The 17,699-nt window shown below is 31.1% G+C and overlaps 1 protein-coding gene across 18 annotated transcripts in view; it reads right to left on the bottom strand.

Annotated features, from left to right (window-relative positions):
- Positions 1-3,444: 3,444 nt before the first annotated feature.
- The window catches only part of LOC127732612 (TOG array regulator of axonemal microtubules protein 1-like), an 86,202-nt gene continuing 71,947 nt past the window's right edge, over positions 3,445-17,699 (bottom strand). For all 18 annotated transcript variants that reach the window (XM_052241666.1, XM_052241665.1, XM_052241672.1 and 15 more), the window contains 11 exons: positions 16,872-16,997; positions 13,636-13,741; positions 13,278-13,364; positions 12,871-13,019; positions 12,381-12,539; positions 11,444-11,570; positions 11,068-11,168; positions 9,896-10,079; positions 9,341-9,557; positions 8,935-9,021; positions 3,445-8,123 (listed from right to left, as the gene is read on the bottom strand). In XM_052241666.1, the coding sequence (XP_052097626.1) occupies positions 7,867-8,123; positions 8,935-9,021; positions 9,341-9,557; positions 9,896-10,079; positions 11,068-11,168; positions 11,444-11,570; positions 12,381-12,539; positions 12,871-13,019; positions 13,278-13,364; positions 13,636-13,741; positions 16,872-16,997 (1,600 nt within the window). In that variant the 3' untranslated portion in view covers positions 3,445-7,866. The remainder of the gene's footprint in view (positions 8,124-8,934; positions 9,022-9,340; positions 9,558-9,895; positions 10,080-11,067; positions 11,169-11,443; positions 11,571-12,380; positions 12,540-12,870; positions 13,020-13,277; positions 13,365-13,635; positions 13,742-16,871; positions 16,998-17,699) is intronic.

Below are 17,699 nucleotides of genomic sequence, written 5' to 3'. Positions count from 1 at the left end.
AGGTAAGACAGGTGTTTGAGCAACAGTTTGGTCTTTGAAGATTGATGAAGCACGATTGTTCATAGAACAATTACGTTTTTGAATTCTGATTTGTATCAACGACCTCACAGCCCTAACCATTTGGAAATGGTATCTATGTCTTCAGTGTCTCTTTTTCCCATCGTCTGGAGTAGATTTTTTGTTTATTTTCAGCTCTAACCGGGCCAGGATGTTCATTTTTAAAATCTTCCTCCCTCCTTCCCGAAAATCATATGGTCGTCCATCGTGTTTTAAAGTTGACGAATTTAATCTTGCGTTTTTCTGGTCGTTCTTCATAAAGAATTGTTCAGTGTTGACAGTGTTAAAGTCACCAGCAAGTCATATTTATATAATTATAACGTACTCTCCGGCGGATCTGTACTTTGTGTTTTTGTTAGGTGTTTTTTTGCTTTGTTTCGATCTGACGAGTTATGCCCTTTTTTATATTGTGTTCTTATTTTGTGCTGTTACACAACTGTCCTATTCAGGAGCCTGAAATTCAGTGTTGTCGTTTGTTGCTGTTTATCGATAGTTGTTTTGCAATTTCACCTGAACCAGGACATTATATTTCTCGTTTGAATTGATTTATTTTAGATCTTCTAACGGCTTGCTATGCGGTATGAGTTTTGCCCATTGTTGAAGGCCGTATGGTGGCCGAAAGCTGCTAACCTTCTTCGTCATTTGGTCTCTTGTGGAGATTTGTCTCATTGGTAAACTGTTGCTTTGTAGTCAACAATGAAGTACAAGCATTTAGGGAAAGCAAATAAGATCTCAGGTTGAAAAACTTATTTTGTTGTCAATCTGAAATTATACTTTAAATCCCCTACTGAATAAGCTGCTGTCTTCAGATAATTACACACCAATATTGACAACACATTTGTAGGTAGTAAGATGGAATAAGCATCATATTTTACTTGATAAACGCGACTTATTGTCTGTTATTAGTCTATTTTTGTGAATGGTAAACGAGGTACGTAATACGAAACAAATCAGATGTCATTAGCACAAATTCCAATTGTAAATAATAATTTTATTACTTTTAACATTTAAATTTGGTTTGTTATTCGTTTCACTCTATTTCAGATCTCAAAGAGGACATCAATCTTTAATATGATTCTGCATGACAAAAATGTGTGTGTCACTATTATAAAATGTAGTAATGGCAATCATGTGTAATGATTCAAATTTTAATTTTGATAACGTCCTCGTCAAATATAACTTTTTTTAATAATAAACCTTATGAGTTATAGTGAATATTGTTAGCTAAAAGGGTTGTCAATTTAATGGGCTTTAAACAGTATATGAACTATCGAGAAATAGTTGTTAATATATAAATATCAGACATTACGTTATAGAGAAAGTCCAAATAACTATCCATCCCATTGTTGCTTAAATTAGCCTCGTTTGGACTCTGTTGGATAGTTGCCTCATTTGGCATTCATACCACATCTCTTTGTTTTATAATGTTTATAATGTACAATATATTTATTCAAACTGTATTTGTAATTTTTGTTTATTGATGGTACAAGGTCTATATTTGGCCCCTGACTTAAGCTCTCTGTGGAAAACTGTTAAAAAAACACCACTTTGATTGTATATATATAGTTGCCATTAATTGCAATATGCTAAGAATTTGGACAAAAGTGTGCAACAAGCTTTGAAAAATCAATCATATTTATAGCGTTGAACCATCCATTCTTAGACTTCTAAAATAATGTGGTCACATAAGTTTTTCAAACCACTAAATAAATAAAATAAACTCAGGGCAAATAGATCCAATCTCTTTTGTGGACGATAACATATGGATCTTGTAGCAATATAATTCGAACTCAGGATATCCATAAATCATTGAGGACTTCCTGAAATATTTCAGGGCCTTCATAATTCGATTTTAAAATATCCTGAAATATTTCAGGACCTTCATAATTCTTATTAGGATATCCTGAAATATCCATGCATAAATTTTATCATACTGTACACTTGTGTATTTGTGCTTGTGTCTTGTTCTTATATTTCTGTAATCTATTATATCATTACCATGGAGTTTAGTGCTTTTTGCTTCTTAGTTTTTTTAAGCATGTTCTTTCATATACCTTTTGTTATAAATCTAGGCTAAGTGTGTTTCTTTGATGACATGCACTGGCATTCTAACAGTTCACCCTCATATTTATAAATAGAAATATAGAACAAAGGGAATTAAACTAAGAGAAAAGGCAACAAATAGAGTCTACCTTAAATATATTGCTTGATTGATTATTGTTTGATAAATGTCCAAGATGAGAACAAATTAAACAATATATTTAATATTAAAGTGTGTTAAACAGGATGGAAGGAGGGAAATTTGGACTGCTACTGTGAAAAGAGAATGTTTCTAGTCACAGAAATTTACCTTTGCAACAGGCAAACTGTGGACCCCTTAAAAACAGTGTTGCAAGGGTTCTTTAACATGTAGAGTAATGCATTCTCTCAGCAAGGGGGTACATGTATATGATTCTACATCTCCATTACAGACAGAAATGATTGGATAATTATATATCCTACACAACCAGACGGAACCCCGTAACAAGCATTTGTCTTGCTACAGGATGCAAATCTGTAACCATATTTATATATCCCAGCAACCCTTTGGATCTATGGAAATCAAACTTCTGTTGGTTACAACAAAGAAACTTGTTATAGTTCAAACAATATCTGGATATGATGAAGTAAAAGTTTGTTCACATACCAACAAAGAATCAAAGGAAATAAACACTCCTCTAGTCCACCTTATTCACCATGACAAAACTGTCAATTTTTGTTACACCCAGCATTAGGCAGTAAAAACAGAATAATAATCCAGGTCAGGTATAGTTTGTTTCACACCATAAATATTGAGTATGCTTTCAGAATATATAAATATTACATTCACCTTTGATCCATCCATTAAAGTAACTGCTACTTATAAATCAATAAGGCATCTTCTGTAGTTCATCAAACTTACTGCTGACACATTGCTGTTACAGAAATTGACACCATATAAATAGAGGCCACATATACAACTTAAATTGTTGTCCACAAAAACAATTTAAGACAAGGTACAAAACTTGGGTAATTCACTGGAACAACAAATAGAAAGTAAATCCCTATATTTCATATATTCAAAAAATTAAAGTAAGCAAGTCGGTTAGAATTGGTGCCCAAAAAATTATGTCAAGTTCTTGTGATTCATCATAATGACAGACAAATACTGTATTTCACAAAAACAACCATTGCAAACTTAAAAGTATAGATAGGACTGCTGTTTGCACAAAAAAAGACAAATAAACCCATAAAATGTACAGTCCCAAAAGAATAAAACATACATAAAACTTATCTACCTAAACATACATGCAATGAAGATGAGGCTTGACTGTTACTTACTCTTGCCTTAAGGCTTAACTATAGGACTAACTAACTAAACTTGTTTATTTCATTCATTTACTGCCTACTTGAGATCAATTAAGTTACTACTAACAACAGAGTTTATGGTCAATCTACAATAAACTTTCCACATTTGTAAACTGAAAAATCCTCGGTATATGAATGCAACTACATGTAGTAAACTTTACATGAATAGTTAACATTTATTCACTTTTAAACAGTGACAAATAATAATGCAACAATTTTTTCTAGACATATTTATTATAATCATTGCAAAGACAGCCCAAAATGACTATGGGATGGAATAACTGGTTTGAGCAAGCACAAATAATACATCTACACAGTGTTAACTCCTTACAGTATGTGATACTAGTATTAAACAAAAGTCTACAAATCTAGAAAATAAAACAGTTCAGAAAAAGATCAAAACAAAAACCAGATATCATTCCTTGATCAAAGAAAACATGGACCCAAACAAAATTAAAAGAGAAGGATAAAAAAATAAAAAGATATAATTTTAAAATAAACAGAAACAAATTTTCTTGACTCTATATGAGAGACATGAGGTCATGTACTCACGGATGAAAATTATTGGTACATGTACATCTTAGCTTCCAGTTATCTGCAATTTCAATTTTTCATTTGTCACAGGTATAAGGATCATTTAGAATTAAATAAGTAATTTAAGATTGGTAAATTATTTCAGATATTTTCCCATAACAGGAATTGATGAAATTTCTCTTACATGAAGGCAATTTTTTGTTGAAATATTATCCATACTATCAGCAAACTGCTGCATTTTTTTAAAGTTTTAACTGAAAACATAGAAACCATTTTTAATTTAAAAAAAAATAAAACATATTAAAAGTTGTGTTCTCAAAAAAATAACAAGAATGAAACTAAAATAGAACCCTTATTTATCATAATTACACAATAAACTGTTGCAGAATGACCAATTAGGTCTGTGTGACATGAAACAAATACATTAAATTCAGTTTTTATAAGGTCATTATTTTCTCTTTTGTGGAAAGATCATGACAGCATAACATGTTTATTTTGGTCATAATTTCCTCTTCATGTAAAAGATCAACCCAGCACAACTGTTTTCTGTTTATAAATGATCTTAATTTTAACTTTATGAACTCACCATTAAATTAAACCTGAAATACATGGACGGATTAAACTTCCTAAGGTGTCTCTTTTTCATCATACAATTATAGTAACTTGTAAAATTTTAATCACTTCACTGAAGGCACTCTGTATACTATTTTAAGTTTTTAATGACTCGCCTTTATGGAAAACTGTCAGGAGTAACAACAAAGTGAAAATTCTCAAATGACTTACAAAAATAGATAAAACAGTACTATCATCAGGTTTACATTACCAGTACATCTGGTTTTGAACAACATAAAATTACAATCAAATACAAATTGGTCAGAAATAATTCATCATGAATATTAATAGATTATGGTTCCCTTGTCAAGATTTGCTACTGGTGCTTTTCCCCAATAGACTGCTAGAAAGAGTTAAATCAGTTCAACACAATATGGGCAATTTTTTGTGCAGATTTTCTTTAATCCTTTATGAATAAAAATAAGAATGTAGCTCTACTTTAACTTGTTCCAACTCTATGGACCTATTTCTCCACAGTCCCAATCACATTCAGTTTTATATAATAACAACTTACTACAGGAAAAATTCTTGATTTTTTTTTATTGAAGTTGGTTTTGATGTAGATCATCTTTTACTTGTTGAGCAATATTTGTCAGGAGATTGATCAGTGCTGGTTTAATAATGTGTCTCTGATAATTCTATGCCCATATTATGTTCTTTGAATTCCATTAATTAAATATAAAAGCAAACTAAATAATATGATGCAGTTGTGGAATTGATCATTATTTTTGCTGGACTAAGGTTTTTTGGGATATCCATGAAAATTTTCCAACTTAAATGGATATTCCATTCTTGTGACAACATTTTATTATTCAAACTGTCACATATTATTGGAAAACAAAAATCAAGCGATAGAATCCTACAATTTCATAACAGATATACAAGTTCAGATTATTAAGTGAGAGATTCCTGTAGAGTTAAAGATGCTAACAAGACTGAAAAGAAGATTTTTCCACTTACCAATGATAAATACAAATATTATTTACAATGACACACTTATTTATTTACATTCTCAATAACCTAACAAGACTTGTACTAAAAATACTGTACATAAAAAAACAATAACAAGTAAAATATGGACGGAATAGATGATAAAATCTGTAATAATAAATAATTTATGTGAATAAAAAACATCTGTTTTAGCAAAATGATCATTAAATACTTCAAACTTTACAAACTAAAATGTAATGTAAATTAAACAATGTACGAGCTTGCAAAAATATTTGCTACAACTCATATCAAAAAGCACTTTAATCAAATTACAACCGTTTGGTTAACAAAAAATCTGATGAAAATTATGCTAAAATACAATGGCATCTTTATGCAAATGTTTGATCTGCTTTATACTTGACTAAGAAAGTCCTACTTAACTAATCTGGATTATATTTAATGTAAATATCCTGAAACTACTATGTATTATCTAAACCTGAAACTATTGTATACCTGAAACAACTTAGAGGAGTTTATTGGTCCTTTATTTTATCATGGTTAAGGGTCATTTAAAAAAAATGAATCTTTTTGAAAATTAATAACTTTTGACTTGCAAACTGGATTTTAACTTCCTTTTCAACTAATAAATAAATATTGTGAATAGTAAATGGCTCTACTTTTCAAATGCAAAAACTGAAATTGTTATTAGACATATATCAAAAAGTACTTCTATAACTGATAGGGCTAAAAATATCAATCTCATATATTGTTTAGCAGGTTTGAAATCAAAACACAAGCTTACCACAGATAAAATATTTTCAAATTTTTAATTTTTCCAAAGCTGTGACTAGCAGAGATACTACAAAATAAGATGTTGTATGCTACTTTACTTACAGTGAGACAATCTCTCACTAAGTCTTGGCCAAATATATAGTATATAGTTAATGATCTGGAAGCTGAATATAAATATATAATTAGTTTGGTTTTCATTATATACATCAACTATGTCCTCTGATACAAAAAATTAAGATATGATAGATAAAAATCTACAGTCTCATAAGAAATCAAGTAATTTAAAACCATTAATTAGCTGAAGTTAAATACTGCATTATTTTGTACTTTTGTACTTTGTTTATTATGATGGTGAGAAATTCCTCAAAAAATATATAAATGCAAACATGAAAACAGCATTTCCAATATACATGAAGTGCATGTTCTTCTTTTACAAAATACAACTAAATATCCTTCAATAATTCTAATAATGATGATGAGTATACAATGATGATGAGTATACAATGATAATCATTATGGACATGTTCTCAAGCCGTCAATTCTGTTTTTCTTATATACTGAAAATATTATATCTACTTTTTTTTTAATAATTGTATATATTCACTTAATTCATAATCAAAATCTGTATCAAGTTTCATGAAAATACCTAATATATTTTATTATTAGAAAAGTAATAACTATGTGTACAAATTTAGTACATTGTAAACCAACAAGATGTTTCTATCACAGTAAGAAAAATGTCTACAAATGCCCTAATAATACTAATACTTTTTACATCGGTGGACATTGTAAAATCTAAAATAAAAATTCCAACATATATTTTGCATTAAAAAATGAATGGAGTAAGGTTGTAAGTTGAAACTTAATTTAAGTACGTGTACACTCTAACACTGTACATAACACCAGCAATGCTGGACTAACAATTATACCATAATTATCACATAGTTATTTAGCACTTGACATGTATACGAAACACATTCTCTCTATGTATTCTTTTTCACAGCAAGCCAATTCTCTGTCATATTCATTCTAATAAATAAATAATGTGCACTCAGTAAAATCCAGTCAATTTCAGTCTAACATCTTATCTAACAAACCGTAGATTTCAAACTTACAATTACTTGGGGAAAAAGAATTTAATTCCTAAGGGTTAATTTGATGTTGCATGGAATTTCATAAAGAGAATTATCACAAATATATGGAAATTATCTAATTTAGTTATAGAGTAATAAAAAGCATTTTTTTTTAAATATGATGTAAAAAAATATTTAAAATTGAAGCATACAAAATGTTATATTATCACACACTTACTTTTCGAAAGGGAGAGTGCCCACAAATATTTTGATTTTTGATTTACTTTTTTCCTATAAGATTTCCTTTACCTGATTTCTTGAATCTACTTCATTTTAAATCTCTAACAATTCTCAGTACCCAAAATTGAAGGGACTAAATTGACCCGTTTCTACCCAGTGCATACAACATAAACATGGCTTTGCTGCCATTAACAACAAATGACCTTTATAAGAGGTCAAACAAGGTTATCACAGATCAATTTCACCTCTCCAACAATTCATTCAACAAATCTAAGTGTCTAGGTGTGACACTAGCATCTGCTTGAGCCTTTTCCATAAGCGCTTGCCCCATTTCAGAATATAAAGCATGAACTAATGCATGTGTGGCTGTCCGAATACTAGAACTTCCCCCTTGTACAGCCCCACTACTGTTGGTGGCTCCAAGTAAATGCCACAATAGTGGCAACACATGTAGCACCACTTGTTTCTGTTTCCTAGAATACACAGATCTGACCAATTCTACAAAAATAAATGAAAACATCTATATTGTAGTCCTGTCATGTAATGTTGTCATTTTAATGTTATATTTAACATTGCCATAAAAGCGGGAGGTTTGGCTAGATACAAAACCAGGTTCAACCAACTATTTTTTTCTAAAAAATGTCCTGTACCAAGTCAGGAAAATGGCAATTGTTATCGTATAGTTTGTTTCTGTATCTGTTGCATTGTCGCTTGTGTTTTGTTCACTTTGTGTTTCTGTTGTTTCGTTGTCGAAATGTACATTATTGTATTGTTTATTTGCGTAATTCTCTGTCCCGAATGTTCTTGCGTTTATTTGTACTGCATTCCTGTTATGTAATGGTGTCATTTTAGTGTTATATTTAACATTGCCATAAAAGTGCGAGGTTTGGCTAGCCAAAAAACCAGGTTCAACCCACCATTTTCTTCTTAAAATGTCCTGTACCAAGTCAGGAAAATGGCCATTGTTATATTATAGTTCGTTTCTGTGTGTGTTACATTTTAATGTTGTGTTTCTGTTGTGTCGTAGTTCTCCTCTTATATTTAATGTGTTTCCCTCAGTTTTAGTTTGTAACCCGGATTTGTTTTTTTTTATCAATCGATTTATGAATTTCGAACAGCGGTATACTACTGTTGCCTTTATATGTCTCAAGAAATTGAACTTCAAATTATGAAAGATAATTAATTCTTAGCATGTAAAAAAACTTCATTGATTCTAGTTTTTCTTAAAACTTATATTGCATGACATATTTGTCTTTCTACTGTCTTTTTAGGGCTACAGTTGTGACAAGCTTGTGACTAAAAATCTTACCTGCTACTTTGACTACTAAATCAGGTTTACTTCTTGCACTTGCTGACTGTGCTTGGTTTGACAAAGGTTGTAACAACAATCCACCATCTATAATAAAAATTTACATATTTGTTCAGACATTTGAACGAATACACTAACAAACACAATAGTTGATATAGTAATGCTCTGTCTCTGATTTTTCTATAGTAATGCTCTGTCTCTGATTTTTCTAAAGAAGAAATGTACATTTTTGGCTAACATGACCCTGTAAATTGACTGAAAATGAAAATACCCATGATACAATTATTTGTGCTAATTTTCCAACTTCAGAATATTGGCCTTAAGAATTTAAGTAGTTTTATCTAATATAACAAATGCTGAAAACCTATTAAATGTATTTCACAAAATTCAGTTAATTAACACTCACCAATATTCTGCATAAGGGCACTGATAATGTCCATTGCAGTAGTATAGATCTCTTTATTCTTTGATGATAAGTTAGGGGCCACATTGCCTACTGCCATATTTAATACAACAGCTAAAGAGTCAGACAGTAATGGTATTATCTGTTGAAAGACTTGTAAAGCAAACAAGTTAACTTTACTGTTAGGGTCTTGCAGTCGAGGTAAAAATTTGTCAAAAATCTGGAAAAAAGTAAAAGCCCATCTCAAACAAAACATTCTTCTTATTTTACTTGTACTTCTGTTATTCTGAATGCCTTTAAGATTAACAAAATAAAATGGAATTTATATGAAAAATAATAAATTGTCTTCTTACATTCTTTTCGATAGTTAAGAAAATCAAAGAATTGTTTTCTCTGTTGTTATATTTTGTACAAATGTACTTAATCAATTGTTATCTTTATTTGAGATTAATCCTCAAATCTTTTTTTCTTCTTCAGATAATGAAACTTATGATAACTAATAATATTAGTGGAAACAAGAACATAAATTATTTACCATCTACAAAAAATTTCCTTTACCTTAGTAGCATTAACAGCGACAACCTGTGCATGGGATTCACAAAATTCCAGAAGTTGTGTAATACCCTGGAGCCTTTCTCGCCAGTCATTAGATGAAATCATATTAGTCATTCGCTTTATTTCATCTTGTGTACCTTCATCTGTTCTTACATACTTCTTTGGGGATGAATTATTAACATTTTCACTGTAAAATAAAAATAAGCCATAAGCAATCTATCATAAAAAAGTTTATACAATTAAAGTAAAAGAGGGTGAATACTGACACAATCTCTAGACACACTAGATCCAATAGAGCTTACGTTACTGGATATTCTGACATTTCCTTAACTCTCAGTTTCAAATTGCAATACAGGAAGAGTATTATGCAGAACTGAAAGCAAGAAATGCAAGAAAATGTTGATTACAAGATGATGTTACCGTTTGCCACATATTTTTCTTTTTTGTTGGGGACAAAATAGAGGGCACCCTATTCATTTTCAAATTCTTGAATCATTTTAATCTTTTGCTTAATTGATATTATAAGCATTTACTGATAATATAAAATTGTAATGCTTCAGTATAAATTTCTTTTTTTTCATGTATCATTTGAAAAATGTGGATGAATCTGCTTTAAGATGTATAAATGCATGAAAGAATTTTTTATGGATTAAGATTTGGTGTTTCAGACTTCTACTCATGTATTCTTTTAGCTAATAAAGTCTTCAAATATTAACAGTATTTTCCAAAGTTACAGCATCATTTTACTATTATGTATTCATATGCAATATCTATAAATATGGGATTTCTGCACACTGGCACCAAATTTGATTGCAAATTTACACATGGTTTTTGTTGAAGACAAACGAATTTTGTTTTTTTTTGGTGATATTTGCTTATTTGAACCTTATGAAGTGTCCTAGAATCATATTAAAATTTTCAACTTGTTTAAAGGTAAGCATATTTTTTTTTATTGAAATAACACAACACCCATTTATGAATTGAAACTAACGAGTTTCAACAAGTGATGAAAAAGTTCCCCCCTCCTTATCACATTTATCAACATACAGAAAATGTTGCCATGCAAATGCAAAACAAAAATTATTTTGATTTGCCTAACTATAATCATTCTTGCTATGCTGTAGATTAAAACTTTAATCATGGTACAGACTTTCTCTATACCAGCTGGTACATACCTGCCAGCAGATCCACCTCGTAAAGTAGAGCCAGCTCTACTACTGGGACCTGACCGTAGACCTCTGGCTGAAGATGATTCACTTGGTATTTCTCCTAAGCCCTATAAGAAAAATAATAATATATAAAATTCAATTATATTTATCTAATAATGATTTCAAAGTGTGTCATTTAAACTTTGAATACATCTTTTTATGAAAAAAGTCCATTCAACACTAAACAATCTCAAAAATTTGTATATATCCGTCAATATATCAAGTGACAACAGTTGACTGTTATGCTGGCTTTAATTGTTAAATTAACGGACTGGAGGAACTTAAAACAGACAGTCTAATCATATCATGTTAAAATGAAACCTCAATACATTACATAACTTACCTTAATTTTTATGATATCTACAATTTCTTTGATATTTCTAAGAGTATTTGCTGGCAAGTGTTTTTCTAACATTTTATTAAAGTCAGGATGAGACATCAAAGTAGCTAAGATTCTTCGTCCATTAAACCTGAAACAAAAATATGACTCATTTAGCAAAGAAATTTCAAAATATATCTCAACTATAAAAACAACTATTCATTTTAGTATAAAGTAGTTTTAACCCTTGGTAGAGCTTAAAATTTTCAAATTGATAGGAAAGAATATACAGTGTTCTAAAAATTATTTTGACTGCTTAACCTAGCATAAGTACATGTTAATGAGAAAAAAATAAGAATAAGAATATTTATCATTCCAATTAAGAGCCCTTGATGGGCACCATGACATGTATACACACAAAACAATACATTGTGATTTGTAACAGAAAAAACTTTTTACATGAGATAGAAATATCAATCCTGATTTGTACTAGACTAACATGCTGAGTTCACAAGGTAACCAACCGTCTGCAGTGTAATAAAAGAACAGAGTTTCAATGTCCCCCGCATTGCACATATTTTATCTATCAAAGGTACAAGTACAATAACTAAAGAAAGCACTTTTTTTTTATTCTTTAAAACTTTTTATTTTTATCTTAAGAGAAATGAAGGCTTCAGAGCAAATGCAATGTGATTTCCATTATAATTTATATTTCCAAGGGGCATAACTCGTTTAAAATATTTGATTGCTGATGTAAACCTATGATATAAGTTTCATAAAAATCTGGCAAGAATTGTACTCATGAGAGCGCTAACAAGACTGGACACCCGGTATTTCAATGTCCCACCCAACATGTTACGCGGGGGACAAAAATGTGAGGAAATTACCTTGAATATAAAACATATTGCTAAGAAAAGTAATAAATAAGAGTTCAAAAATTACATTGTATGAATTTCCTTACCTAGTTTTTGGTGAGCTGTCCAGACAGAAGTGGGCTGCAGTTGGTAAAATGCGATCTGTGATATCTTTGACACCACTTAATACTTTCCCAGGACCCATTTTCTCCACAACTCCAACAACATAATTAGAAGTTGTTTGCCGCACAGCGACATTTTTATGACTGAAATAAGTAAAAGAATAAAGATAAATATAAAGTCATAACAAACATCTTGTCTGCAAACTTCAAAGGAAAATAAAGATTTGGCTGAACATGACTGAATTCATTATTATCAGAAAATAAAAAGATCATTTAGTAAACAGACTGCTTGACATGTGATTTCAAAATAAGGTAGATTACATGCCACAAGTGATTTTTCTCTATCTGTCATGTAATTTGAAAACTTTTTTTGTTTTACTTCTTTTTAATACTCATAATTATTTTAGCATTTAGAGCCTGCTATTACTTTCTATAAATTGTAATTTGTGTATTTGAATATTACTTCTATACTTACGTAGCACCACCTGAGATAAGGGCTAGAAGAGAGCGTTGTGGAGTGATATAGTTTACCATAGCAGCTAGGACTTTATCAACATCCTCACGAATAAACCCATTACTTTCACCACTCTTTGCAAGTAATGCTTTTGCAGTTATATCAATATCCTGAATCAGAGAAAGATATTTACCTCATTATCACACTAAGCTTCAGTTATATACAACATTTCCAACCAATAAGGTTTATGAATTGTTTCAACTCGGAAATGATATACAGAACAGCAAAAAGAAGTTAAGCTATTTCTTTATAGGCAGCCTGCAACTGTTGAGAATTAAATTTAACAACTTTGCAATTCTTAAGTCAATTAAACCACAATTGATGCTTATGCAATACCATAAATAAAGTTTGATCAATATAATACTCACTGCATCCATTTTCTTATGGAGATGTGTAAACATGTCTCCTATACTGATAATGGCTAATCTAGATACTTGTGACCGCAAATTCTTCACCTTAAACATAAATTGATAAAGGTAACCTTACATGAATACAAAGTAAGAAAATTTCTCTTCAATCAAAGCTTTGGAACATATTCAATATTTAACAATTTGCCCCTGACCACAAATTTTTGAGCCAGTTGAGGTTAATCAATTGATCTTTTAATTAAAATAGTGTAATCTGATTAAAATTTACATTTCTCTTTTACCTTTTGGGAAATATTTATCTAGAACTTAGAGGATCATTTCAATTCATCAACAAATACATACTGGAATAATTACATACCTCTTTTAATGTTGCTACCAATATATTATGTAATTGGGAGGTGACTGTATCTGGGTGAAACAATGCTAGGCGTCGAATACTGTTTAATCCACTACATTTAACTTCCCTAAAAGTTAAAAGTTTCATTTTTTTTTTTTTAAATACCCAATACTTTCATAAATCTTCATCATCTTAAGTCTTAATTGTTCTGAATGGCTTCATATGGTTGTGTTCATTAATAATTTAGCTGACATTTTCCCAGCTGGTTCCATGTCATCTTTTTCTTAGCCATGGTATTTTACCATTCAAAACATATCTGTTGATGGGTGAACTGGCTGAGATCAGTGATAAACAATATTATAATAAAATTTCTATATAAACTGTTATTACAGAGATATGTCTCGCCTTTTTGTAATTTTGATAATGCAAACGTTGAAATTAAAATAGCAATACTTTAACATGTAAGTTATGCAAATATTCAAAGTCGATGAACCATGACTGAAGGTACATGGCTGAACAATCTCCATGGAAATGAGATGTGCCAATGTTTATACAACTGAACACCAAATACCATTGACTTATTAAAGTGTTCCCTTAAAACAAACCTAAACACAAACATTAACTTGTAAACTATGTAAAAGTTTCAAAGTCAATGAACCATGAAGAGGGGGTGGGGCTTTATAATCTCCATGGAAAAAAGACTTGCATATGCCAATAAATTTGCATACCAAATATCATTGACTTAATATAAGCAGTTCATCTTAAACTGATCTAATCACAAACTAATACATATAAACTAAGCAAATGTTTCAAAGTCAATAGACCATGACTGAGGGGGTGGGGCCAAATATTCCCCATGGAAAAGAGATGTGCTAATGCTTATACAACTGAATACCAATTAACATTGGCCTATCACTAATGGTTCCCCTTGAACTGACCTAATCACAAACTAATACATGTAAACTAAGCAAAATTTTCAAAGTCAATAGACCATGACTAAGGGGGCAGAGCCAAATAATCTCCATGGAAATGAGATATGACAATGTTTATACAACTGCATACCAAATATCATTGACCTACCACTAGTGATTCCCCATAAACTGACCTAATCACAAACCAATACATGTAAACTAAGCAAAAGTTTCAAAGTCAATAGACAATGACTGAGGGGGCAGGGCCAAATAATCTCCATGGAAATGAGATGTGCCAATGCTTATACAACTGCATACAAAATATCATTGACCTACCACTTGTGGTTCACCATAAACTAGACCTAATCGCAAACTAATACATTGTTGACAATGCCGCCGACGCCAGAAACAGCATACCTATGTCTCGCTTTTTGACTCTGTCAAGGCGAGACAAAAACTGGCAAAGGACCAGAATATAATTTCTCGGGCTTGTCTGTACAATATAACTGTTTTGGAAGCCCTGGTCATCACACATTTTCAAAGACAACGGAAAGACAAATGGTATTTGGTGTTTATATTCCTACTCACTTAAGGGGGTACCCAACACTTTGACTAAAGTAGATATGGCATGTTCAACGTTCATAAAATTTTGACAAAATGTTAACTTTGTTAAAAACTTTGACCTGTTGACAAAGATATCAAAATTACAAGAAATTTGAACCATACAATTTACAGGAATAATTACATTGGATATATAACACTTTGACAAACACTAATTTTGATCATTGAGAAGCTTGATTTTTTCTTTCTAATATCATGCCAATACAACGGTCATCTGATTTTCAAAGAGTTAACTCCCTTATGTGTTCGGTACCCATTTAAAAAATAACTAGAAATTATTGTGCTTCAGAAAACATTTGGTGCAAATATAATTTTAATAAAATGCTCCGCTGGGAGCAGCTTGATACGACCACAGAGGTCGAACCCTGAACAGTTGGGGCAAGTATGGACACAACATTCAAGCTTGATACAGCACTGAATTTGGATTGTGATTAAATATTTGACACAGCATAGGTTTCTGACACAGAATGAATGTGGTCTAAGAACTTAAAAATATTTTAATTTACCTATTCAAACCATATCATTATTATTTGCTTTTATATATAAATCAGAAATAACCAATTTAAAATGGAAAATTTTAAAGAAAAAAAAAGGAAAAAAAGGGAAAAAAAATCCCTCCCCCAAATTTTTTGAACCCCCTTATGATTCATCACCCCAAAACTCAATCCCAGCCTTCCCTTTGTGGTATGGTACCTTGCAGTACAATTTCAGAGAGATCCATACACTTGAACACAAGTTATTGTCTGGAAACTAGAAAAATGCTTGTTCTTAGGCCCCTTTTTGGCCCCAAATTCCTAAACGTTTTGGGCAATTTCCCCCAAACTCAAACCCAGTTTTCCTTTTGTGATATGGAACTTTGTAGTACAATTTCATAAAGATCCATACACTTACACACAAGTTATTGTCCTGAAACTAGAAAAATGCTTGTTTTTTGCCCCTTTTTGGCCCCTAATTCCTAAAATTTTGAGGCAATTATCCCCAAAATCAATCCCAGACTTCCCTTTGTGGTATGGAACCTTGCAGTACAATTTCAGAGAGATCCATTCACTTGAACACAAGTTATTGTCTGGAAACTAGAAAAATGCTTATTTTTTGCCCCTTTTTCCTAAACGTTTTGGGCAATTACCCCCAAACTCAATTCCAGCTTTCCCTTTGTGATATGGAACCTTGTAGTACAATTTCAGAAAGATCCATACACTTACACACAAGTTATTGTCATGAAACTAGAAAAATGCTTGTTTTTTGCCCCTAATTCCTAAAATTTTGAGGCAATTACCCCCAAAATCAATCCCAGCATTCCCTTTGTGATATGGAACCTTGTGGTACAATGTCAGAGAGATCCATACACTAACACACAAGTTATGTCTGGAAGTTACAAAAATGCTTATTTTTTGCCCCTATTTCCTTAACTGTTGGTACCATAACCCCCAAAATCAATCCCAACCTTCCTTTTGTGGTAATGAACCTTATGGTAAAATTTCATAGAGATCCATTCACTTAAACTAAAGTTAGAATGCGAAAACCAATGTGTCTTTGGACGACGACGTCGCCGTCATACCAATATACGACCGCAAAATTTGTTTGCGGTCGTATAAAAATTATTCTACTAACAGGAATATTCAGCACTCACTTCAATCTACACTTGCATTATATACAAATTGAGGATTATTAGCTCAATCTGAAGACTATTGTATTTGAACTTCCCAAGATAGAAAGAGGACTTACCATTCTTCATTTGAAAGACTGTTCATGGCATCACGTAATGCATGGTCGGGATCACGATAAGGCTGCCAATCATCTGGGTTATCAGATTCTAACATTGATTTGGAAGTTTCTGATGTTTGACTAGAACTAAAAGAAAAATTTCACAAGGTTATAATTTATAAATTTACATCAATTTTCTCATCCATCATATTAAAAAATATGTAAGTATTTCAGTATATAACCCATTTCATCCACGTTCTAGTCCCATATTACTTTTCATGCCTAATATACAAAACTGTTCTTTGAAATGAATTGAGTTTAATTTCTATAATGAAAGATTGACCAATTAATATGAATTGACATTTATTTTCAATCACAATTCACATACCTATCATTATCACTGAAGTTTGAATATGGCGCCATAGTCCTTTGTGACTTTACCAACTTTGAATTAATAAGAGATGGAAAGAAAAAAAGAACTAAGCCCCAAAGCTGTTATAAAAATTTATAAAGGGTTCCATGGACCCTGTGTGTCAACTGGGATTGCTGTTTTTTTTCTTCTTTCAGATTCTATTTCTAAGTTTCTAAACATTTCATGAAGGATAAACAATGACAACTAAAAAATACAGAAAAAAATTAAAAACATATTTTTAAACTTTTGAATCAGATTTTATATCTTAATTGTAAATAAATAGCTTCTGCCAAAGTTTCATAAAATTCTATGCCAGTTTGAAAAAGTTATTGATGTCTGATAAACATTAACCCTAGACTGTACCTTACAACTGACAGAATGTAGGATTGCTGTGTCTCACTTACACAACAAAATTTTGCAAGTGCAACAAAAAAATG

This window comes from Mytilus californianus, unplaced genomic scaffold (assembly GCF_021869535.1).
Source record: "Mytilus californianus isolate M0D057914Y unplaced genomic scaffold, xbMytCali1.0.p SCAF_26, whole genome shotgun sequence".
In the NCBI taxonomy this organism is placed as follows: Eukaryota; Metazoa; Mollusca; class Bivalvia; order Mytilida; family Mytilidae; genus Mytilus; species Mytilus californianus.
Note: the sequence above shows the minus strand (reverse complement) of the source record. Positions and strands in the feature narration are given on the sequence as shown.